The sequence below is a fragment of the Larimichthys crocea genome, chromosome X, assembly GCF_000972845.2.
Source record: "Larimichthys crocea isolate SSNF chromosome X, L_crocea_2.0, whole genome shotgun sequence".
NCBI lineage: Eukaryota > Metazoa > Chordata > Actinopteri > Sciaenidae > Larimichthys > Larimichthys crocea.
Window position 1 is genome coordinate 8,237,964 of NC_040020.1, and position 24,579 is coordinate 8,262,542.

The 24,579-nt window shown below is 44.7% G+C and overlaps 3 protein-coding genes across 7 annotated transcripts in view; 1 reads left to right on the top strand and 2 right to left on the bottom strand.

Annotated features, from left to right (window-relative positions):
• The window catches only part of atad5b (ATPase family AAA domain containing 5b), a 20,644-nt gene extending 19,140 nt beyond the window's left edge, over positions 1–1,504 (bottom strand). For 2 of the 4 annotated variants that reach the window (XM_027283559.1, XM_027283560.1), the window contains exon 1: positions 981–1,504. In XM_027283559.1, the coding sequence (XP_027139360.1) occupies positions 981–1,344 (364 nt within the window). In that variant the 5' untranslated portion in view covers positions 1,345–1,504. The remainder of the gene's footprint in view (positions 1–980) is intronic. The other 2 variants (XM_027283561.1, XM_027283562.1) reach the window with 1 other exon arrangement.
• A 1,995-nt stretch (positions 1,505–3,499) lies between these two features.
• On the bottom strand, positions 3,500–15,340 carry suz12b (SUZ12 polycomb repressive complex 2 subunit b). Of its 2 annotated transcripts, none has more exons than XM_010744471.3 (17): positions 14,855–15,340; positions 14,509–14,653; positions 12,883–12,929; positions 12,733–12,797; positions 12,554–12,622; positions 12,422–12,471; positions 11,833–11,918; positions 11,514–11,745; positions 10,786–10,891; positions 10,598–10,703; positions 10,330–10,507; positions 8,881–8,966; positions 8,573–8,716; positions 8,316–8,473; positions 7,200–7,398; positions 6,570–6,649; positions 3,500–6,481 (listed from the first exon to the last, which is right to left on the bottom strand). In XM_010744471.3, the coding sequence occupies exons 1-17, from the start codon at positions 14,867–14,869 to the stop codon at positions 6,169–6,171; spliced, it is 2,079 nt and encodes a 692-aa protein (XP_010742773.1). In that variant the 5' UTR covers positions 14,870–15,340; the 3' UTR covers positions 3,500–6,168. The 2 variants fall into 2 exon arrangements, with proteins under 2 accessions (XP_010742773.1, XP_019124778.1); XM_019269233.2 differs by having other exon boundaries at positions 8,881–8,969.
• Positions 15,341–17,324: 1,984 nt separating this feature from the next.
• Positions 17,325–24,449, top strand: utp6 (UTP6 small subunit processome component). The gene is made up of 19 exons (XM_027282983.1): positions 17,325–17,574; positions 17,977–18,061; positions 18,838–18,879; positions 18,956–19,048; positions 19,125–19,172; positions 19,265–19,328; positions 19,420–19,538; positions 19,649–19,726; positions 19,834–19,915; positions 20,049–20,130; positions 20,222–20,400; positions 20,577–20,656; positions 20,790–20,867; positions 21,593–21,772; positions 23,001–23,081; positions 23,272–23,381; positions 23,500–23,566; positions 23,698–23,770; positions 23,992–24,449. Exons 1-19 carry the CDS (start codon positions 17,483–17,485, stop codon positions 24,144–24,146), a joined length of 1,788 nt encoding a protein of 595 aa, XP_027138784.1. The 5' UTR covers positions 17,325–17,482; the 3' UTR covers positions 24,147–24,449.
• Positions 24,450–24,579: the final 130 nt, after the last annotated feature.

Here is a 24,579-nt window from a genome sequence, read left to right on the forward strand (position 1 = left end):
GATAAACTCCTCCAGTCTGTTGAAGATACTGAACCCGCTGTACTGAAACACAAGCTTCTTGATAAATTACTTTAGTCAGTATGCTCTTATTTTGAAATGTATTGGCCTGTGGAAAGACATTCACTGCAGGATGTTTTGGTCCACTCTTAGATATTGTACCTTTAAATGCATCAGTGTATGAATGTGTGAATGACGTGTTGTAGTGCTGTATGAACAGTCCGTGCTGGATCTTCTGCGACGTTTCCATGCAGGGGCGCTGCCAGGAACTTTGGGCCCCATGACAAATAAATCAAATTGGGCCGCCCACCGCATCTCTAGGACCGAACTATCCCATCAGAAGCTTTACAGAACTCTAATCAAAGGCCTGCAGCAGTTTTGCATCTTGTAGTTCAATACTAGGACTAGCACAATATTTACTGCTGCTGATTTGTACATGCATACAGTCTGCATACAGTCTGCATACAGTCTGCATACAGTCTGCATACAGTCAGCATACAGTCAGCACACAGTCAGCACACAGTCTGCATACAGTCTACATACAGTCTGCATACAGTCTGCATACAGTCTGCATACAGTCTACATACAGTCTGCAGTGCAGTTCACTGTTTGATGAAGATTTAAGATGTGCTAAAGGCCCTTTTTTTTTTTTACAGTATCAATGTATTTTTATTGTAAAATTTCAAAATGGAAAATTCTCTTAACTTGAATGAACGATTTAAAAAAAAAAGAATTAAATTTTCAATCATAATAAATCAACATCACCCTCTTAAAACAATGAACATTTTTTAACTTAGCTGCACAGATGTCAACAATATTTTTGGGGCCCCTGTCAGTCGGGGGCCCTAACTTTTCTGTTTCCAGGTGTGGGCATGTAAACAGAGGAGGACCGAGCATTGAACCCTGGGGAACCCCACAATCTATTTCACAGTCTGAGATAAAGAAGTGATGCATGAATGGAATCAGTCAGAGCTCAGTGTCACCTGAGGATGGACCCTCCTGCAGACTGGCTTTCTCCTGCAGAGTGTTGAGCACAGCTCGGACAGGAAACTCGGGGTTGGATGTGGTCTGGATTTCTTCCAGGCAGCCGTGCAGAGCTGAGGCTGGTGACCGTCCTCCGCACCTCTCTGCCGGCTGCTGCTGCGGACGGAGCACCGGTCTCCGCAGCTTCCTCTCACCGTGCTGAGCTGCACGTAAGAAAACCGGAGCAAGTTTAACGTCTTTAGTGTCAGAGAAACCTGCAGCGGGGACGAGCTCCGGGCTGAGCTCGGTGTTTCTCGGCTGATCTCCGATCAGACACGAAGCATCTTCACACTTCTTCTTCTTCAGTTTGAGTTTGTTCGGCATCGTATAAAAACATTAAAAATAAAAAAACAGCGAGCTCGTGAACACGTTAACAACAACATCCGGTCTGCTGTGACGTTTTAAAAACGAGCGCGAGGAGGGCGGGTGTCAAAGATCGTGTATTTCACACAGAGTGAGCGGAAGTGCTGAAACTACAACTGCTCCTGAATAAAGTGCAGAGTGGCACCTCCTACTGTTGTTCACGCACTGCGCATGCGCAGGTTTTTGAAGCTCAAAATTAGTTTCTCCAGCTGCGGCCATTTTGGAAATCAAATCAAATCAAATCAAATCAAATTAAATTAAATTAAATTAAATTAAATTAAATTAAATCAAAATTAAATCAAATCAAATCAAATCAAATCAAATCCACCTTTCAGGTAAAAATTAAAGTCGTGGATCATGGTGGAGCTGAGGCGATGATGGAGCCGGGTCAAACAAAACACCTGTGACCACACCCACCTGTCAGTCAAAGCGTCCACGCTCTTAATCCTGCATAACTTTAAGCCTGTTACCACTGTAAAATCAGTTTGATCCATAATTTCTGACAAAGGTTGATACACTTGATCTCAGGACCATCCTGACTGTTCACTCACTCAGTATCAAGCATATTTACGGAATCATTTTGGAGCAATTCATCCTCAAAGTTCATTATTTTGAATTGAAAAAAGGCATTATGTGCAATATTTACTCCACTGTAAAATCTGTTTGATCCATAATTTCTGATAAAGGTTGATACACTTTGGCTAATCCTCACTCCAGTCCTGAGATCAAGTGTACAAACTGGAGGAAATTATCTCGTTATCACGGGAAAACAGATGGAATAAAATTTATGTATGTATGGCCTTTTAGGGCTTCCGTACACACTTGAATATACGTCGCAGGTTTTCATGTTGTAACATGAGATACTTACACAGAAAGACGGTACACGGTTTTTTAGTTTTCATTTTTTTCAAACTTCCAACACGCCATCGACACGGGATGCCAAGATTACGTGCAGTAGCTTTATTTCCTTCTTTGACGGCCAGATGGATTGTCTTTAACTTAAAAGCTGCATCATCTGCATTTCTTTGTGTGTTTTCCACGATGAGGCTGTGTGCACGATGCGCAAAATCAAAATCAGAACTAGTGTCTAATATCTTTCCCCACATGTCTGTCTTACTTTTGCATTTACTGCTAGAGAGCGCTCCCCGTTGGCCAGTAAAAATCTATAAATTAGCCGCACCGTTGTATAGGCTGCACGGTTCAAAGCGTGTGAAAAAAGTAGCGGCTTATAGTCTGAAAATTACGGTAATCTGAACAGGTGAGTTGTATATAAATTCACCCTCAGTACAGTTGTCATGAACGGGGAAATTAGCTACAGAGACTAAAACTGTTTTTGTACCAGGCTGTAAACATGTTTATTTCTGCTGTGAAGTTGGACATTTGGACATGGGGACTTATGGAGACTGACTCACTTCTGGAGCCAGCCTCAAGTGGACGTTAGAGGAACTGCAGTTTTTAACACTTCCTCAGGTTTCATTTTCCAGGTTGCTGCGTTATCTTGATTTAGCCTGTGTCAAAAACTGCAGTTCCTCAAACGTCCACTTGAGGCTGGCTCCATCACAATTCACTTCTGACTCAACAGTTTTGGCCTGATTTATATATTATAATTATATCAATGTTTTGTGGGCAGTGATAAGACAGACGGAGCGTTGAGCTGCTGACAGAAAAAACGGAGACTGTGCGAAGCTGAAGCGCTCGACTGATGAACCAGGAATAAAAGAAGATGCACGACTGAGAAAAACTAAGAGACAGAAATGTACGGAGTATTTATTCCCTGTAGGAGAGTCTGCAAAGACTTCTTTCAGAAGAAACTAAAAAACTGTAATCCATTTAGGATGATGTGTTATGTGAACAGGTCTCATTAGGACTAGACCTGATATGACAGCAAAATTAAGATTCCTGAATTTTTAAAAAAGAAATTAACTGTGAAACATCAAACATGAAAACAGCAGCTGATGAAACGACCTCTACTCGATCGTACGACAGGCTGACGCGGTCGAAAGCTCCAGAACAAGTACGTGAATTTCAAATTAAGGTTTTACTGGTCTTGAATTAATCATTGAGAAACAGCTGCACGAAAAATAAAATAATGTAAAATAACTCTGGCACACATCGATAAGGTCAAATGTATTTTATTTCTTTAAATATAAAAATCCCCTTAGCCAGAGTGTACAGTTCACAATTTTTAACAGGGTGTTTTGACAGTGACGCTGAAGACGTCGTCTCCCTTTGTTCGGATGACTGCAGAAACCCTCCATGATGATGAAATATTGTTAATTTGGTTGTCCACAAGGGAAGTCTGATGAAAATATGAATGACCTCCAATTCATGTGCACGCTACAAAACACGATTCCTGCTGCTGCGGCTTTAAAAACTCGTCATGGAATGAAACAAAAGAAAAGACACTAAAAACAAAAATACAGAACTAAAAGAGACCGATGAAAAGATTCCCCTTTGGCATAAACTGGACCTAACAGGACAGACAAACGGACTTGGACCTGAATAACCAACCATCCGATAAAGAAGCACGTTGTCATCTGTGAGTTATTGGTTTCAGAACGGGGCACAGCTAAACATATGATGTGATTACATGTATACACATTTCTGTCAGTCAGCTACTGATACTCAGACCCCACGTTTAAAAAAACAAACAAACATGTTTCACATTGTAACATGTTCAAACCTCAAAGTGAAAAAACTACAAGTCCCAGTATCGTCAGAAGACGACTGACTTTTATACATCTCAAATGCGATGCGCTCTTACGCCGTACACGAGGTGATGCGCTGCTGGTTGTCTCGGTAAATCTTCAGAAAGTTGAGTTCCCTGGCTTTCCTTGAGCTGTGATCAATGCAGGCCGAAAAGGCTTCGGGGTGATGAAAGAGTGGGAGTGTGTGAGATTTTTATTCTCTTGTCCAGGATCCTCGGCGTTTACAGTATGAACACTGTTGTCATGGCAGCCGACCAGCAAAACCCACAATCCAATGTGGGTACTAACACGAGAGTTCAACACGTCAATGAAAACGTGTTTCCAACGCAGCCGTTCACGTGGAACTCAGACCAGACTTTGGTGTTAACTCAATAAAACCACACAGATAAAAGAAGTCGTAACATTCAGAGTATTTTCTAACGTAAAACTTATGTAATACTTGAACGCACTTCATCTCTGAACAAGTATTCAGGTGGTTCTTCCACACAGGTGAATCTGTCGCTTTCACACCAAACCGCCTGGACGACGTCCTGCTCGTGTGGGGGCGGTACTGCCCAAAAAACGAGCACCGTCTTTCTGAGCTTTGGTTCGTTTGCTTTCCCACTGTAAGCGAACCGGGTTCATGTACCACGTTTTCTGGCAGGCCAGAATTGGCTTGTTTGGACCGCACCTGCCCAAATGAACCGGACTATCCGAGGAAGAAAACTCTGGCCCGTTTAAAGCGGATCAAATGGCTCTGGTGTGAAAGCGCCCTTCATCTTTCCGTTAATGTTGTTCTGGGCTCAAGTCTGCGGATTGTTGATGCTTCAAACTCTAAACTCAAAAGGTTCTTTGAGCGGTCTTTGGGTCTCTGTCTACTCTGGAGATCTTGTGTGTGGTTGGTTGATGTTTTAATAGATACAAGTGTTTAGTGATTTTAGCGCCGTCTTCCCAACAGTGGGGCGTACTGATGCTTCCATCTCCAAAGCCACGTATCTTCTGAACACGGCACGTCGTATTGTTGCCAGATTTTTGTTCTAATAATCTCCAGTTGCTGATCATGCATGGACTGCACCTACGGCTTCCAGGACTTTCTAAAGTTCTTCGAGTCCTCCTCGGCTCTTGGCCTACTCTTTGTTTGGTCAATGATTGCGTTACGTTCCTTTCACTAGTTATGGATAACAGTGACGCTTAAAGGAACATCGTTTATTCTAATCAACCTGGAATCAGCAGGTTTAGTGTTTTATGGATCTGCACGTTACGATTTCTCTATCTGTAAAGTTTCATTAAGTTAATATCAAAGTCTGGTCTCGATGTCACGTGAAAATCTGGATTGAAAATATGTTTAATGAACAAAAATAATTGACGTTGAATACCTATCGCCCTCCCCGCGTTATACTTTAGACATGGACTCCGAGTGTAGATGTTTTCCTGTAATGTTCTCTTAACTGTCTGACCCTTCAAATTAAATGTCATTCACAACAGTGAAATCAAACCCACTAAAGTTTCTCCACTGGTGACAGTGGAAAAGCTGCATTTAACATTTGGCGCAGCATGAATAAAAAAACAAAACAAAAAAGACAATTTCAAGGTAAGCTCTCTAAATACAAACACCAAGTGCTAAAATAATCAGCTAAAAGGATAAGTTCTCAACAAGGTTATTGTGTGTGTACAAATAATCAAGTGACAATGTTACCAGTACAGTTTTAACTGTAGTCTTGATACAGTTGTCTACAACAAGGACAAACCAAAGACCGTCGAGCCACGTCAGAAGACTGTTCACACTAAACTCCCAAACACCGATACGTCAGCGGCGCCTACAAAATGCATATTAAGTAGGTTCAACTTGCATCATCCAGTCTTCAGATTCCTGGTTTGTGAAGATGTGTGTGATTTCACTTTTATATTGTTCATATTTGGTTCAATTCTCAAGTTCCAAAAACTTGTTTTTACCTTGTATACTGGTCTGCTCCAGGTCAGATCCTCCGGTGACCTGCTCGCCCACCTATCTAAGCACCAAAGGGTCGGTAATGTTCATTGAAGAAGAAAAATAATCAAAACAAAAACAGACGACAATCATTGTTCTATCCATCCATCATCAGTCCGTTAGTGCGCTTTTTGTCCTCTTGCCCTGTTTGCCCCCGGTGGAGGCGACGGCGATGCCGTTGCAGGCTCCCGCTGATACCAGAGTCTGGTCCTGCTGCTCCTCCTCCACGTCCGGCAGCTCCTCTTGGATCTGTCGCAGGCGGGCCATGGCGCGGTCGATGGTGGCCGTGCTCACCAGATTGAAGTCGTGCATGCTGACTAGATGCAGGAGGAAGTTGCGGCAGAGGTTGCGGCGGATGATGTGAGCGCCGCGGTTCTCGGCGAAAAGCATGATGGCCTGATTCATCTGGTTGTCCGCTATGAAACTGCAAAGTAGAGAACAGGAGATCAGCGCTGGGAGAAGGAGCCAAACGAGCAAATACGGACTTCAGGGTCGAGTCACGTTCAACGTACCCGTGCTTCATGACGTGCAGGTTCCACAGCTTCATCACTTCCTTCTCTCCCTCGTTGACGTCTGTGAACTCATCCAGTTGCTGCAAATAAACAAATCTTAAATTATACATTGATGCAATACAAACACAGTGAGATCAACAGTAGAGGAAGCTGAAGCAGTTCTGTTCTGTGGTGGCAACAGTTTTGTGCCTTTAAGTTATTCATGGGGAGCGGCGTTGACCCAAAAAAAGAAAATGCCTTTTGCTTTTGGTTGCCATGGTGATCCAACACCAGAATCCAAAGCTTCATCCTGATGGTTCAGGTCTCAGAAACAGTCGACCACTTTTAAACCTTTCAGAGACCCTGAAACTCCCCCGAGCAGGTCTCTGTCACGTCACAGGGTTTCAAACGGCTGTATACACGCAACGCTGTGCGATGTCAATGAGGAGGTTTTAAGATGAAACGATGATTACCGAGCAGATTTCCAGTCATGATACAGATACAGGTTCACTGCACTACGAAACTTAAACTCTAACATTCAGATACATGACGCTCTGGACCTCTAACAGCGTCTCGGTAAGTCACGTGACGTTGTGATTGAACGCTGAAGCTCGACACGAAAGGACAGAGCGAGCGACGGCTTCTTCTCACCGTGGCCGTCTTCTCTCGGAGCCACTCTGGATCTCTCTCGTCCTCGCTGTCCAGCTCCATCTCCTGCGGCCGCAGAGGCATGCAGCTGTCGCTGTGGAAGTACAGGCGGTTGTGTCCGCTGACGTAAGTCCTCTGCTGCTCCAACTCTCCATCCTCAGTCTCCAGGAACTCCGACAGACTTGGCTTGGTCCTCTTGGGCCTGGAGGAAGCGACAGGGAAACAAATCTTACAAACACACAACTTCAAATCTTTACTCTCCTGTTAGATATTACATATATTGATACTTTATTTAATGAATACAGTAACTTAACTAAAATTAATCCAAGTAATGTTTCATGAGTTTGTGGCATCAGCAAAGATCAAATCACTACAGATGCACCTCACAGATCATCATATCAGCTGTCGCTAATTAATTTATTGCAAACTTGATTAGACTCCCGATGTTTGATCATGTAGTTACGACTACAGCTGTGATAGAGACATTTAAAAATCATCTTCTGAATGACGGGCTCTGACTCTGTTGGCAAATACTCGATTGATGAGAAAGCTGCAGGAGCAATCATTGAGGTCATTTCCCCGCTTCTTGATCGATTGTGGAATTGGAAGAATATTTACAGTCGTGCAATAAGTTAAGTGTGAGTCACTGGACTTTAGAAACTCTAGATTACAGTTTGGATGTGTTTTGTTATTAGATGATATCGTGAGGTTTCTCTCTTCTTTTGGTTTCCTGTTTTTGTTCCATTTGTTTCTTTAACAGCATCGTACCTCACGCTTTGTTTGCACCTTAAACATCTGGATTTTATGTAACTTCCTCTTAGCCCTCATGAAGAAAGCTTGCGTGTCGATCAGTCATTTCATTTCACAGTGGTGGTCGTGTGGATTTCTTGATGCGTCATTCAGGAGAAACTTGGACTGATCTGTTTCAGGTCACCTTCTCGCCGAGTGCTCAAACTGTTCTCGTTCAGCTCATTGCTCATGAACAGTTCATTAAAGTTAATTAATTGATTTAGCCATTCATCACTAAACCAGACAGGGCCAAATTAAAAGTGCTCGTTTAAAACGAGTTAATCACTTTAAATGTGAACTCTGTTTCTGAACAGAGGTCACAGGTTTTACCTGCAGACCAGTATGTGGGTCACGGCGGTCCTCTTGACGGGGCCGTTGCGGCTGAAAGCGAAGCCGGGCTGGCTGTGGATGTCCTGAGGGTTTCCGACGTACGAGCCGTCATAGCACTCATTGATGGACACGTCTATCCTTGCTCCTTTGGGGTGAGGCTGCAGATAAAACAAGAAACAACAACAACTGTCAAGGTCACACTTCTTTCCAAACACGATGCTCAGACGTCTGCGCAGACTAACACGTTTGTTCCTCACCACATAGTTGAAGATGAAGCGGGAATGGGAGAGTTTGAGGTGTTTGAGCAGGCTGTAGAGTTTGCTGCAGTTCAGCGTACACCAGGGACAGTGAAGATCATCTCTCGCCTCGGTTTGCTGCCGTGTGTTATTGTTGTACAAGAACTGAACAAGGACACAGTGCTTTAGTTACAAGGTGAAACAGATGGTGGACTTACCGCAGATGAAAATGGGTGTTTCTAACAGTACTGCGGATCATCAGAGGTACATCAGTGGAAATCAGTGTGATCCCAGGCCCAGTTGGATTTTCTTACTGTTGCGTGGTGTACCTGATAAAATATACGGAGCTTCTGCCGCGGCTCACATGGGACCTGCTCTTTCCTCGTCTGAATGTCTGTGCTGACTGACTCTTTCACTGCTGACGGGAACAGACGGAGAGGTTATTTCTTGAGAATCACCAAATCAGAAAAATCAACATGTCTTTGAGAAAAATGTAGAAACTGGATAGTTTCCCCTCAGAAAAGCAAGATCTGAAATGACAGCACATGACTGTTACTAAAGCCCCTTTCAGACAAGGAATATGTAACATCGCTCACTCTACCCATCATTTTATTTAACGTTGTTATTAACCCTTCGTTTAATAACCAGATTACACCCGCTGAGATTAACTAAACACTTTAAGGATGCCTCGGCCAAGACGGCAGAAATACAAAGTTTCTGAAGACGACATACAAACACTCAGCATGCAAACATGAGTCTCTGTTATGGAAACCATCACAGAACGAGAGCAGCGATATTCGTGCAACATTTGGTACACAAGAGATGAACAAAAACTCATTTATGTCGCTGTGTGGCTTCATAAATAATCATCGTGGATGCTGCAGGGAGGCGTGAACCCTGTAAACACCCTAACCCCTAAATACCACCGGGCACGGCTCTGCGGTCCCACTCGGGGCGGTTCAGGAGAGTTCTTCCTGTCAGACTTTATTAACTTTTGGTCATTTTTCCTTTTGTTTATGTTTCTACCATGTAGCTGAATGATTGACAGTCTGCACAGGGTGATTCTGTGTCTGACTTCGGTAGCGGTCGACTAGTCGAGTCTACAGCGCTTCTGGTGGATTCATTCGTTGCCTAGAACTGAGGCCATGAGCTCTGGTGCAGCCGTGCCCGTGGGATTTAGTGGTAACACACTTTCTTATAATGAATGAAGACATTTATAAAACACACAATCTGGTGCCTGTTTCACCTTTCAGCCTAAACAGAGTTTAAAAAAGGACAACCTGTTTGCTAATGACTCATGTAACACACACACACACACGAAACTTTGTGACTTCTACACAAACGCGGCTGAGGGCTTACTCAGAGTGACGTGTTCAGTTGCTCGTACATTCACATTCATGGAGTGTCTGAAAGGGACTCAACAGCCATGACTCAGACTGCCTTTTGCCAGATTCAGTTACAAATAGCCCAGCCCACACCATCACCACCACCACCAGCATCGTGGGTGAAGAATCCAAAAACCACGGCCCATTCAGCTCTGCTCAGAGAAGCTGGCATGAAATATTCTCCACTTCCTTCTGTGACGTCTGTCATAAACACATGTACAGGATGTTAAATGAAGCAGAAGGTGAGCTGTGAAGCGTTTGTCCCCTCACATCCTTCATGTATGGACGGAGTCTGCCTCCTGCTCTGAAGTGTCACAGAATTAAATGAAGCTGGAATAAAGAGATTCTGTAAAAACTGACGTCACAGCTACCCTGTGGTGGGTTTGTACTTACTCATGAGGGCAGCTCGGTGGTTGCTGGTCCTGGTCTCCATGGGGCCAGAGCTGTCCGAGTTGCGGGTAGCGAGGGGTTTGGCCACGGGGGCGGTGGACTTCCCGCTAGCATCGCCTGTCCAACGCAGCATGAACTGCAATGTGGGTCCCTGAGAAAACGTCTCAAACGGTGGCAGTCTCTGTGGGACACAGAGTGACAGTCAGTGGCATGAACGGCGCCGCGGTTACGCACACACACTCGCATGGCGCGTGTATGAACGCCGTCCCACCTTTCCATCGAGAATGGTTTCCCACGTAGCTCGCTTCTTGCTGACGGGGCTGTCCTCCATCCCTTGCATGGACACTTCGTACTCCCCATCCAGCAGCTGCAACCTCCTGCAGACACGAGGGAAGACGGTGAGTTTAAAAAAGGTGGAGCCAGAAAAGGATTTCACAACTCCAACGATGAAAAACTCACCTGTTCTTATCAAAGACAGTCATCTGTGCAACATAGGTCTCTGTGGTCTCTCCCTCCTCTCTGTGAGATGAACTTCTCTTCTTTCTACTCGGAGTATCTGTTACATCTTTGTACAAAAAAAACAAATAAAACAATGACTTTTCATGTCCAACCAGAAACATCCAATCTTATCTTTAAGCCCATGGCCTGCGGTCTGAAACAGTTTCAGCAGTGAGCCCAACAAACTGTTTGTTCGTACGATGTGGGTTGCTCGAAATTTCATCACCGTAGATAGATAATCTAATTCAAAGATGTTTTCTCATAAGTTTCCAATGTGGAAAGGTTTGCAGACTCTTCAGTGAAAACAGCCTCGTCTGCACAGTGAGAGCCGGGTCAGTCCCTCTGTTTACTGATGGTGATGATGAACTAGGATCTCCCTCATAACACGCTTTTAGAGTTACAGAAGAAACTGGGTGGAGACCCACTAAAATAATATCAGACAAATGTAACGATGTATCTTTCTGTTTCTGGTTAGTGATGACAACTTAAACTATCTACGACACAAAGGTCAGGACTTTATTTAACGTGCTTTGATTCACTGGGAACTATTTTAAAATGACGGAGTCCGGTAGGTGCTCAAACTTGCGGTGGCATATTTCTGTCCTCCTATTCTGATCTCAACAAAAGGCACTGTAATTTTTAATCTAGATACAAACACAACACAAAAGGCTTCGATGTGGATTTCCTACCGATGTTTTCGTTGGCCTCTCCGTTGACCAGACCGTTAGTATCCCTCCTCCCTGTGCGTGACACCCTGAACAGGAGCGAATAGGACTTGACCATGTGGCTGTTGCTGGGCTCAAACTCGTTGCTGGAGACCAGTAGGGAAGGGTAGGAGCCGGGCTTGGTTTGGTTACTGTCTGGATTCAAAGGCACCTGCTTTTTACCTGTAGGCACTTGCTTAATCGGGCAGCTGACATCCTGAAAAGACGAAAGAGTCAAACTCAATTCAACTAAACTCGATCGCGACGGACGATCTTTTGCTAGAGGTGAGAGATTTGATCTTACCTTGCGTTTTTTATGGCAGACTTTGACAAGTAGCACCTCTAAGGACACGGAGTTTTGTTCATTTTCTGAATTCTGAGATGGCTTTTCTGTACGACAACAACGACAAGAGTTCAGCGTCAACCATAGCCATCCCTCTTGGTATATAAACCATCTTCTGTATTCACCCCTAGCTTCAGTGTATCCTTCATCATGTGTCCTCTCTACATATTACATACATACTAGGCTGCTGCCATGACAACACAGGAGTTATAACAAGTTTGTTTGCGTGCGCACTGGCAGCCTGGTTATTCACACAGCTAACCGTGTCCAGGTTTCTGATCATCTGTGAGCTGAGCTCCACTTCTCACCATCCCCGCTATCGTGTTCCAGTACAGAATGATCAGAACCCTGGATAAGGTGTTCTCATGTCACAGCATCAGAGAACGACATGCAGTTAAAGAGAACGCTAACGTGCACGGTAACACACTCTGTGACTGCTGCTTATATCTGATGGCAGTCAGGCGTTTGTACAAGTGTAAAAATCTTTACTCTGTGCATTTGAGAGTGAACAAACACACCAAGCACTCAGCAAAGAGTAAAATCTGCTCACCATCCTTATGGAAGAACCCAGTGAAGGTTAACTGTAGATGTGAAGACAAACTGAAAAACAGAGAGATGCACACGTGAAATCACTGCTGAACGCTCAGAAACCGTCTCAACAACATCAACTCCGCTGCGTTACCTCGGAGAATCCTGCTCTCCCTTCATCTTCTCCACTGTCTGCAACATATCGTCCACTTTGAATACTTTCCTGAGAGGACGGATACAGAGTCACGCTGGTTATGATACCGTGACACAGCACATGAACACATCAGGCACCTTCACATGCATCAAAAAAGGAACTGAAAACATGTTTCGTACCTTCTGGCGTTTGTTCTACCGTTTCTGTGAGACATGAAGGTGAGCGTCCTGTGCAAAAATATGGGCTAAAAAAAAGAAGAAATAATTAAAATCCCTGATTTGAAAGGGACTTTCAATAACTCAAAGAAAACACATGTATACTTCACTTACTGCAATCAAGTTCCTTGTGCGGAGAAATCTGTAAATCTGAGTTGGTTCTGGAAACAGAAAGAGGTGTCATGATGTGTACTCAGTGTTTGGAGAGTTACCACTCAAATCTAGAATACAGAGTTTCACAGGGTGCAGTCGTCGTCCTACTTTACGCCCATAAAAGTCTCCTCCATCATTTTATTTTCACTGTGTCAGCATCTGAGATATGAATCAGTTTTTATTGCTAACACATGGCAAAAAGAAGGCGGTGTAAACAGGTGGTGGTTCAAGATGGAGCCACATCTCTCTCGGGTTCTCGTGGATCGTGGCTGCTGCTGTGGTCCTGCATGACGTCCACTGCACATATTACTACTGTCATTATTGCTGCCATATCTGCTACTGTTGTCATTTTATCAGTCATTGTAATTGTACAATATGTTTGTGTTGATTTGTCCTGTACACGTGACATCTATTGCACGTCTGTCCGTCCTGGGAGAGGGATCCCTCCTCTGTGGCTCTTCCTGAGGTTTCTTCCACATTTTTTCCCTGTTCAAGGTTTTTGTGGGCAAGTTTTTCCTCACTGGAACCGAGGGTCTAAGGACAGAGGGTGTCACTCCCTGTACAGATTGTAAAGCCTCAGAGGAAAATGGACTTTGTGACAGAGACTACGTCCAGGTTTTAGACAGTCTGCGGGGACGTCACGGAGACTACGTCCAGGTTTTAGACAGTCTACGGGGACGTCACAGAGACTACGTCCAGGTTTTAGACAGTCTGCAGGGACGTCACGGAGACTACGTCCAGGTTTTAGACAGTCTACGGGGAAGTCTCGGAGACTACGTCCAGGTTTTAGACAGTCTGCGGGGACGTCACGGAGACTACGTCCAGGTTTTAGACAGTCTACGGGGAAGTCTCGGAGACTACGTCCAGGTTTTAGACAGTCTGCGGGGACGTCACGGAGACTACGTCCAGGTTTTAGACAGTCTGCGGTCTCAGAGACTACGTCCAGGTTTTAGACAGTCTGCGGTCACGGAGGCTACGTCCAGGTTTTAGACAGTCTGCGGGGTTTAAAGTCTGTCCACCAGCATGAGTCTGACTCTGATGAACTTTAAGAGTGTCTCTAATTCTGCATGGCCAAGCATCAGTAAATATCACATCATCAGAGGCTCCTGAACACACACTTTGGGCCATACAAATAAAATTTGATTTCATTTCATTTGATGTACCAACTCCAAGAAACGTATTTGTTGAAGGTCTTTTGTCATTTAGTTTTTCCTCACTGGAACCGAGGGTCTAAGGACAGAGGGTGTCACTCCCTCAGAGGAAAATGGACTTTGTGACTTTGTGCTGTACAAATAAAATCTGATTTGATTTGGTGGCTCATGAGACAAAAACAGCCTCCAAAACTGAATCAAAGTGTTTTTTTTTTGTTGGTTTGATAAAAGCCTGAATCATGAGACTAAATCTGAGAAAACAGGAGTTCACCTGTGGAGGCCTGAGAGGCAAAGACAATGAGAACAAACTCAGTCACAGCGAAGTTTGTTTTTAAAACGTTCCCAACACAGACACGCCGCAGTACGAAGTGAGGATCTGTGTGTGCGTGTGTGTGTGTGTGTGTGTGTAGGAGGAGGAGGAGGGGGGGGATCTCACTTTCAAAGGCCTGTAGGAAGAGCTCATGGTCGGCCTGGATCTGCTCCATCTTCGGCTTCTTCACAGAGTTCATCATCGCTGATGAGGCGGGGTACACGGCGCCGTTAGCTTTACAACTCGCCCCACTCATAATATGACCTGAGTTCTGGCAGACACACACACACACACACACACACACACACACACACACCATGTTAGCTTAGCTTAGCTTAGCTTAGGGGGGGCAGATACTCGCGTTAGCAAGTCGAGCTAGTTAGCTCGCTCCATGCTAACGCGCTAGCCGCAGCTGAAAACCCTAAAAAACTCGACACGTTTCGGGGGTTCGGGGTGAATAAAGACTACCCACCCTGGCCGATGGCATCAATCAGTCCGCCTCGCTGCCTCCAGCACCGAGCCCGGCAGCCTCAGCAGCAGGAGCCCATGGAGGAGGTGAAGAGGAGGCGACGGGACGCGGCTAGGCGGCTAGCGCTGCTAGCATGGCTCACTGGAAAACAAACTGCCGTGCGCGTGAGCTCCCCGCTCCTCCGTCCTCGCGCGCATCCAGCCGCCACACGCGCGGGTTAACGTCGGGAGGAAGGTTCCGAGTGTTTAATTATTTAAATCAGATTAATGATTCTCTGCCTGCTAATTTATTGTCGGTTCGGTTTCCTTCAATTTGTACTGAACAACAGAGTGGTAGTCAGCGGTCAGCCAATAGGAGACGCGCTGAGAGAATGCGGCGCCCTGATTGGCCGCCGGGCTCCGGAGATGACATACAACCCGCTCTCGCTTTCTCGGATTTTTGCGGGAAATCGAGTTTTTATCAGCGCGAGCGCATCAGCACGAGCCCGGTGACGCTCGCGCTGCGGAGGAGAAGACACGCGCCACTGCGCATGCCCAGAACACCATCCCTCTGACTGCATTAAAGTAAATTATTTCAGAATAAAACAAACGACACGCGCTGATTTCAGATGATCTGTGGCATTTTAAGACTTTATTTATTTATACAGAACTGTAGCCCAAACCGCTTCACAGAGCAGAAGATTAGATTAGATTAGATTAGATTATTTATTCATCCCACCACGGGGAAATGTACTTGTTACAGCAGCAGAGGAAAGTGAAGCTACACTACAGAATTAGAAAAAAACACAATAAACAGACAGAAATATCTATAACCTACAATAAACACGAAAAACAATCAACCTTCAAAACAGACAAGTACTGAGGATAAAAGTGGCATGATGTATAAAAAGAGTATTGTAATGTAAAGTGACCATAGTGTCAGAAATATTGCAAAGAAAGTGACCATGATACAAATAATTATATTATTAAAGAGTAGTAACCATGGTATAAACAAAAACTAAAACATAAAACTGCAACACACAGACACAAGCTGTTTTCAGATGATGAACAGGCTGTTACATTTTAAGAGGAAAACAACTTCATCTTTATTTATTCATATAGCACCTTTCATACAGAGCTGTAGCCCAAAGTTCACAGAGCAGAGTAAAAACAGAAATAGACACAAACTAACAGTTCTTAAGGTAAAAGAGCATGAAAAACGAGAGATTAGAAGAAACGTAAAAAGCATAAAACTACAACAATGAAACAAGAAGAAAAATTAAGACCTATAGGGTAAAAAGCATAAAACAAGCTCGAGTGCATTAATAAATGTAACAGATGCAGTATTTTCCTGAAAGATGTTTTTCATAAACTTGTAACAGAAAAACTCTTCCCACTGATCCAAAACAGTAAAAATAATAATAAGTTAACTTACTTAAATTAATAAAAATACAAAGGAGCAGCCTCCATATTAATGTGCAAACAGTAAAAAACTAAAAAGTAGTAAGAATCATACTGAAGTTTCAGGTGGTACCACTGCAACCCCTTTGGATCCGTGTCTGTGAAATAAAGAATTCAGTCATACTAGTTCACATTGTACAATAGTAACACAGCACCAGCACAGTTACCTGGTAGTATAATAAGGATCAAAAGGGAAAAGCATGAAAACAGAAAACTTGTAATCTTACATATGAATAAAGTTCTAGTTCTAACTGTTGTGACAGGTTATTGGTTGAAAATATCTGCATGAATATTCATTATAGATCTCTTTTTTTATTCGTAGTAATTAACTTAAGAGACTTTAAATAATAATCAACTTCAATCAAAAATAATCTGTGTCTGTGATTGTGGTACGCAGAACTAGAAGTGTGACGTTTGAGGCCGCGGCACAAGATCCACAGAAATCAGAAAAATAAAAATGATTTTGAATAAATCTAAAAGAAACCAGCAGCATCAATTCTAAAGTGTAAACAATGAAAACAAACCAACAATAAGAATTAAAGTTATGTTGTACTTTATATATAGTTGGTAATACAAGTCACAGCTGCTCTATCATAGCAGTTTAGTTTTGCTTATAACTAAGCTTATATGCCTTTATATATATATACAAATTGTTTTTAAATAATATTACCACATTATATGATATTTACTGCATCACATTTATATTTTATACAAAAAACACACCTTGATGTTTTCATAATTAATATATTTTATTTTAGTATTTTATTATTATTTATTTTCACTAATCTTTATTTCAGTGGCGGGAATTTACAGTTATGTCGTTTTTAATAAAAAAACTAAACTTTTCTTTTCTTCGGTTTCTGTCTATTTCTTTCTTCAGGGTAAAGAATTGTTAAACTTGTGAAATGCTGAATGTGACAGTTTAAAACACTTTAAAATAACAAAATAAGTTTTTTAAGTTTATTTCATTTTAAATCAGTCACGAGCGTTTTCTCTGCGTCGTGTTTCCAGACGGAACTATTAGCAGACGGAACCGGAAGAGCGTGCGCATCATAACTTGCACACATGTGTGCGGGCAGAGAGCCGGTCTCAGTCTGACGGCGCGTGCACCTGAAGTCACCTGGATAACTTTAATATCACCACCAAAAACACACCTGAGAAACACCTGGACGCGTGACGTCACGGCGGCGGCATGGCGGAGATCGTGCAGCAGCGGATCGAGGAGAGGATCCCGGAGCTCGAGCAGCTGGAGAGAGTGGGACTGTTCACCAAGAAGGAAGTCAGGTAAGAACACCTGGAGAGAGAGAGAGGGACTGTTCACCAAGAAGGAAGTCAGGTAAGAACACCTGGAGAGAGAGTGGGACTGTTCACCAAGAAGGAAGTCAGGTAAGAACACCTGGAGAGAGAGAGACTGTTCACCAAGAAGGAAGTCAGGTAAGAACACCTGGAGAGAGAGAGAGACTGTTCACCAAGAAGGAAGTCGGGTAAGAACACCTGGAGAGAGAGAGGGACTGTTCACCAAGAAGGAAGTCAGGTAAGAACACCTGGAAAGGACAGGGCGTCCAGATGTTGGTGTCCAACAGACAGACAGACAGACAGGTGGACAGACAGGTGGACAGACAGGTGGACAGACAGGTAGGTGGAGGTCGGCTACAAACTCTGACGTGATGATTTTTATCTTTTCAGATCAATAATCAAGAGAGTGACGTCTCTGGAATACAAACTGCACAGACTGATCGTCAACAAAGAGGACTTCATCGCCTACGTTCAGGTAGAAACACACACACACACACGTTAACAGAAACACACACACACACACACAGAAACACACACACACGTTAACAGAGACACACACAGACACACACAGACACAGAAACACACACAGACACAGAAACACACACACACACACAGAAACACACACAGACACAGAAACACACACAGACACAGAAACACACACAGACACAGAAACACACACAGACACACACACACACACACACACACACACACACACACACACACACACAGAAACACACACACACACACGTTAACAGAAACACACACACACACAGACACAGAAACACAAACACAAACACACACACACACACGTTAACAGAAACACACACAAACACACACACAGACACGTCAACAGAAACACACACAGACACACACAGACACGTTAACAGAAACACACACAGACACGTTAACAGAAACACACACGCGTTAACAGAAACACACACAGACACACACAGACACGTTAACAGAAACACACAAAGACACTGACACAGAAACACACACACAGACACAGAAACACACACAGACACGTTAACAGAAACACACACAGACACAGACACAGAAACACACACACAGACACAGAAACACACACACAGACACAGAAACACACACACAGACACAGAAACACACACAGACACAGAAACACACACAGACACAGAAACACAGACACACACACACAGACACAGAAACACAGACACAGAAACAGAAACACACACCGCGGGTTCGAACCCTGACCTTTGAACTGTTTGATTACAGTACGAGATCAACGTGTTGGAGCTGATCAAGAAGAGGAGAGCGGTGAGTGTCGCTCTCTGTACTCGTTAACATACATGCAGATGAGACGGTCTGCTCATCGTGTCTTTGACTCTCGCAGCACATCGCTTATCAGTTCAAGCGCGAGGAGATCGAGTTCCCCGTCATCCACAGAATAAACAGCGTCTTCAGAAGAGCCACCAACAAGTGGAAGGTACCGTGCACGGAGTGTTTATGCAGTGTGTGCGTTACATGATCGCACTGATTAAACATCACGTGTGTTTCCACAGGACGACGTGCAGCTGTGGCTCTCACATGTCGCTTTCTGTAAGAAATGGGTACGTAACACACACACACACACACACACACACACACACACACACACACACACTCTGTCTCCTCTCACGCTTCTGTCGCTTCCACTCATCAGGCCACCAAAAATCAGATCAGCAAGGTGTTCTCAGCCATGCTCGCCATCCACCCCGACAAGCCAGGTACACAGAACCGTCTGTGATTGGACCAAATGAAATGATGATGTCACCTGTGGATCCAAATGAATAAAGTGTGTGTGCTTCCCGTCTGTAGCTCTGTGGATCATGGCGGCCAAGAGTGAGCTGGAGGACAGAAGCTCCTCTGAGAGCGCCCGACACTTGTTCCTGAGGGCGCTGCGCTTCCACCCGAACAACAAGAAGGTCTACCAGGAGGTGAGAGAACAAACATGTGATAGAATATGATATATATTTATATGAAACTTTGGTTTGCGTGAATGAAATTCACTCGTTCATCGTGACTTCTACAATATTCTCTGTGGTAGTATTTCCGTATGGAGCTGCTGCATTGTGAGAAACTGAGGAAGCAGAAGGAAGAGCTGGAGAAAGCAGAGATAGACCTGGTGAGTATCACTCACACACACACGCACACACACAGACACACACACACACACACACACACACACACACACACACACAGCCTGATCTCCTGCTCTTCACTCCTTCACAGGGCGAGTACGAGTTCTCTGCAGAGATCCTGAGCGGTAAACTGGCCGAGGTCGTGTACAGAGATGCTACGGGGAAAATCAAAGGTCGGCTTTTAAAGAACTGATTTCAAATTCTGCAGCAAAGACACAGACGGTATCATCTGTGGTACCAGCTGCTACATAACGGGCTCCTAACCGAACCCAACGTCTGGTATCTCTGATGTTTTTGGTCCAACAGAAGCCGAGTTTGTCATCTCACTCCTGAACATCGCAGCCATCTTTGACTTCACCCAGGAGCTCCAGGACCTCGTCCTGCAAGAGTAAAGATGAAGACCCCACGATTGTTTTTCACTCTGCGTTCTTGAACTCGGACATCGCTGATTGTGACTGTACCTCCTCTCCTCTCCTCAGCTTACAGGCTAACTACACCGGAGACAGCCTGACGTGGGACTTCATGGCGAGGAGGGAGCTGGAGGCTCCGGGGGCAGGGGAGGAGCTGCAGACGGCCAAAGGCCGGGCCTCCGACATCAGCCGCAGAGAGGAGCGCTGCTGCCAGGTCTACGAGGAGGGAGTGAAGAGCCTGAACTCCGGTACGAGAACAGACGAGGGTTAGAAGCTGTAGAAAGAGGTTTAATCACTTTGCAGCGACACCTTTCTTTCCACACATGCTCTGAAATAAAAGAATTACTTTATTTTGCACATTTGCACATGCATGCAAAAACCCGATCAGATTTCTAAGATGTGGCGTTGCGTGCTTTGTGCTCAGAGCCCATGTGGACTTGCTACGTGGCCTTCTGTTTGGAAAGGCTGAAGAGGAAGACCAACGTCCAGGAGCTGAAGGACAAGGTAGGACATGAATCTGTGAATGAATTCTTTGTTCCACATTGAAGCTAAACACAGAAAGAAATGTGTGTTTTGGAGGCGGATGTGTGTGGCGGGTAAATCCTGACACGCTTTTCTGTTCTTGGTGTTGTCGCAGAGGCAGGAGAGGCTGCTGGGAGTGCTGCAGCGCGCCCACGACTCCTCCCAGCTCAAGGAGGATTATTATAAGAACTGGGTGAGATAACGACTTCATTAAACGTGTAACTGCCTTTTAAAGCCTCGACGGTTCACTCTCCTTTCATCCAAATAATGACTCAAACGTGTGTTTACACAAAGCTGCTTTACTGAACAGAGCCAGGCGAGTGTGTGAACGCTCGTCAGCCTCATCAAATCAGAACAGAGGTTATCTGATGACTGTGTCCACAGAGCAGGTCTGACTGTCTTTAAAGTCCCACCACGAGCGAACACAGTGAAAAGGAAAAATCCTCCTTTAAAGACCCGGTGAATATAAAATCAGTCACTCACAGACCGGGTCAAACAGGTAGCACTCAGAAGAGAGAAAGCGTTTGATTGGATGTTAAAATTAGTACACGCCGTACACCTGAACACACTGAAGACACTTTGTGAGGACAGAGGACAGATGTAAAGATCCGTTTGGACTTCATGGAGACTTTTAAGATGCAGAGCTGGCTCATGGTGGGCGGCCACCAGCTGCGACCATTTACACGCCAACCCCTGCTGCCCACGTTTCCTGTTGCTCTCTGTTGTTTACCGTCTAATTAAGAGGAAAGAAGTCCATGAAATAACACAGGACTCCGTCTCTGACACCCTCCGGATGCCAAAATCGCTCGTCACCAAACTCGGTTGAGTAAACAAACGACGTAAGAGCGAACGTGGTCAAATCTAAAGGTGAGCGCGTTACCTGTCTGTACTGATGTGACGTTGTTTCGGATGTTACAGTTGCAGATCTTGCTCTCGTCCGGAGACGGCGAGGCGGCGGCAAGCGTTGCCATGGCAGCCACGCAGCGCTACAGCCAATCGGTGTCGGCGTGGAGCCTGAGTCTGCAGACGCTGATGCAGCTGGGGAGCGGAGACATGAGCGAGCTTTTCCGGGACGCTCTCACACACGTTAATCCCAAGGTAGAGACACACACACACACACACACACACACACACACACACTCTGTTTGTCTCTACATAATTTGTCGAGTTTGTTTATTTTCTCTGCTTACACTGACACCAAATCAGTTGTGCTCCTACTGCACTGGTACAGTTGTAATCCTTGGGGAACACACACACACACACACACACACACACACACACACACACACACACACACACACACACACACACACACACACAATCTCCTTTGGCCCAATTAGTCTCTCTTCCACTACATTCTTTCTTCAGACGGCCTTCCTGCTTCTATATGTGAGCAAAGATGAACACAACATGAAAATGATCATTATTATTATTACATAATCTGTGTCATTATTGCTCATTATCTTAATGTAACATGAAAGATAAACGAGCAGGATTAACCCGACACTCTGCAGATTTCTGAGCTTTGGATGGAGAATGAGCTAATCCTGACAAATCTCCTCCAACGTTCAGACCTTTGAGGGTTTTTCTTCATCGAGAAGCTCTTAAATAAATGAAAACAAAGTTCTGTGTCGCTCTGATGCTTCACGTTGTCGTACAGTACATCACAATATAACGCCGTCTGACTGCGAACACGCTCGTTTTGGACTCGGGCCTTCGCAGTCGTGAGAACAACAGCCGGTTATTGTCGTTTCACGAGACTGTAGCTGCGTGAGGAGGATTACCGCTCGGCTGCTGACCAGGCTTTTCTCTCTCTTTAAGTGGAAGGATATAGTATAGTATAGTATAGTGTAGTATATTATAGTATATTACTCTGAGGGTTTCATCTGGTTCGTCCAGTAAAAGAAATGTCTCCACATTCTCTCTAAACACACGGTGTGTGTGATTTCAGCTCAGCATGCTCGTGTGTGTTCGCTCAAAGACTGAAGGAGATGTTGGATGACTGACAGCAGGTGGAAGAAGTACTCACTTAATTTTTACTACAGTCAAAGTACAAAGATTACATTTGAAACAGAACATTGAAGTAAAGGTCCTGCTTTCAGAGCGAGCACTTTTACTGCTGATACTTTAACTGTTATTTAAAGGTCTGAGAAGTTTAGCGGATGAAGTCGACCTTTAGTGGAACTGCTGACAGCACAGAGACACCTGAGCAGCAGCAGTAGTAGTAGTAGTTGAGTAAATGTACTAAGTTACATTCCACCACTGGACGTGAAGCAAGATGCTCGTTAGAAACCAACTAATGGCTGAACGTTTCCCGTCTCGACAGGAGAGTCTACCGCTGTGGCAGCTGCAGGTCCAGTGGAGCGCGGCCAACCAGAGTCCTGAGGAGACAGAAGCCGTCTTCAAGGTTCGTAATGACACAGCACGTTAGTCTGAACTGGAATCAAATGTTTGTCTCGTCTGGAAAAGCTGAATGAAGTTATCGATGAGATAAGTTATGAGATGAACTGAGCTTCAACTTTGAAATGAGACGGCCGTCGTGTCGTGTTGAGGACGCCTCGCAGACAGTTTCTGCTTCTTTGTTTTGTTTCTCTCAGAGAGGTCTGCTGTCTGCGGTGACGGCCGTCTCCACGGAGATGAAAGAGAGCTACCTTGATTGGTCGTACTCCACCGGAGGCTACAAGAAAGCGAGGAAGACCTTTACAAGGTAAAAAACATAAAGAGCTCTGTCTGCTCACGACGTCTCTGCACTGTAAATGACGGATCACACAGTCTGAATGAAAATGGGATGAAGTGTGTGTCGTGATGAAGCGTCTCTTCTCTAGTTTACAGGAAAACCGCCCGTTGACGAAGGCTTTTTTTACCACGATGATTCAAATCGAGAAGGAACAAGTACGTACAGCAGCGACTTTAATCTGACACCTTTAGGACTTCAGGGACAGACGATGGACTGTGATATTATTTGTTATTCCTGATAAAACCGAGACAGTCCCGAGCTCTGACAATGAAGTTTGTCCTTGCAGGAGACTCCAAAGATGAACAAACTGAGAGACTGCTACGAGAGGGCCCTGCAGGAGTTCGGCACCTCAGATGACGGTGAGCAAAAAACCTTTAAAGGAACAACAAGAGGCTGAAAGAAAAGCGGTGCTAGTTAAAAAATATTTATTCCTGTTATTCAAGTATCAAGGACTAGTTATATAAAGAGTTATGCAAGCAGATCTCATTCAGATATCTGTTGAGAATACATTCATGGACAGAGACGGTCAGAGGTTCAACAAGTGTCCTTGTCGAGCTCATTTCAGCGGTTTCCTCTGCAGATCTGTGGCTGCAGTACATCCAGGAGGAGCTCGGACCTCTCGGGCAGCCAGAGAACTGCGGCAAGATCCACTGGAGAGCCATGAAGTTTCTGGAGGGGGAGAGCGTGGAGAGGTTCACCACCAAATACACTCTGCTTCAGACCGGACACTTGTAAGAAGAAAAGAGGTCCGAGCAGCTCCGATCGAGGCCCGTGTGTTCGGAGCGGGCGTTCCTCAGGAGACTGCAGCGTTCGATGCCTTCAGGAAACAGACCGGTCGGTTCTCTTCAGACGTTCCAGCAGCGTTTTTCAGGAGAGAAATGTTCACTGCCGTGACTCGTGCCTGCTCTGTTCATTTCCAGCAGTTTGTGCTGCGTTTGATCCACCGATGTTGGAAACATGTCGAGTTTGTCAGGATGTCCAGTTGAATTCCACATTTATTTTGCTGCTGTTGTGATATTAAAACAGTTTTTCACTCTGGTTTAGTTGTTTGCTGTGAATCCTCTGAGACAGAATAAAGATACGACACACACCTCTAAACTCAGCGATCACTTTCTATGACACAACACTTCTTCAAACACAAAAACATCTGTTAAGGTCTAAAACTCTT

Bases quoted from the DNA above. Each gene is read 5' to 3' on its own strand.
- suz12b (XM_019269233.2), bottom strand. The intron at 8,474-8,572 runs GTGAGGAACAAA...TTTTATCTGCAG, and splicing joins GCTTCATCTTCAACTATGTG to CCTCACCCCAAAGGAGCAAG. The intron at 6,482-6,569 runs GTACGTTGAACG...TCTACTTTGCAG, and splicing joins CTGCACGTCATGAAGCACGG to TTTCATAGCGGACAACCAGA.
- utp6 (XM_027282983.1), top strand. From the start codon at position 17,483: ATGGCGGAGATCGTGCAGCAGCGGATCGAGGAGAGGATCCCGGAGCTC. The intron at 19,049-19,124 runs GTACCGTGCACG...GTGTTTCCACAG, and splicing joins GAGCCACCAACAAGTGGAAG to GACGACGTGCAGCTGTGGCT. The intron at 23,567-23,697 runs GTACGTACAGCA...TTGTCCTTGCAG, and splicing joins TTCAAATCGAGAAGGAACAA to GAGACTCCAAAGATGAACAA.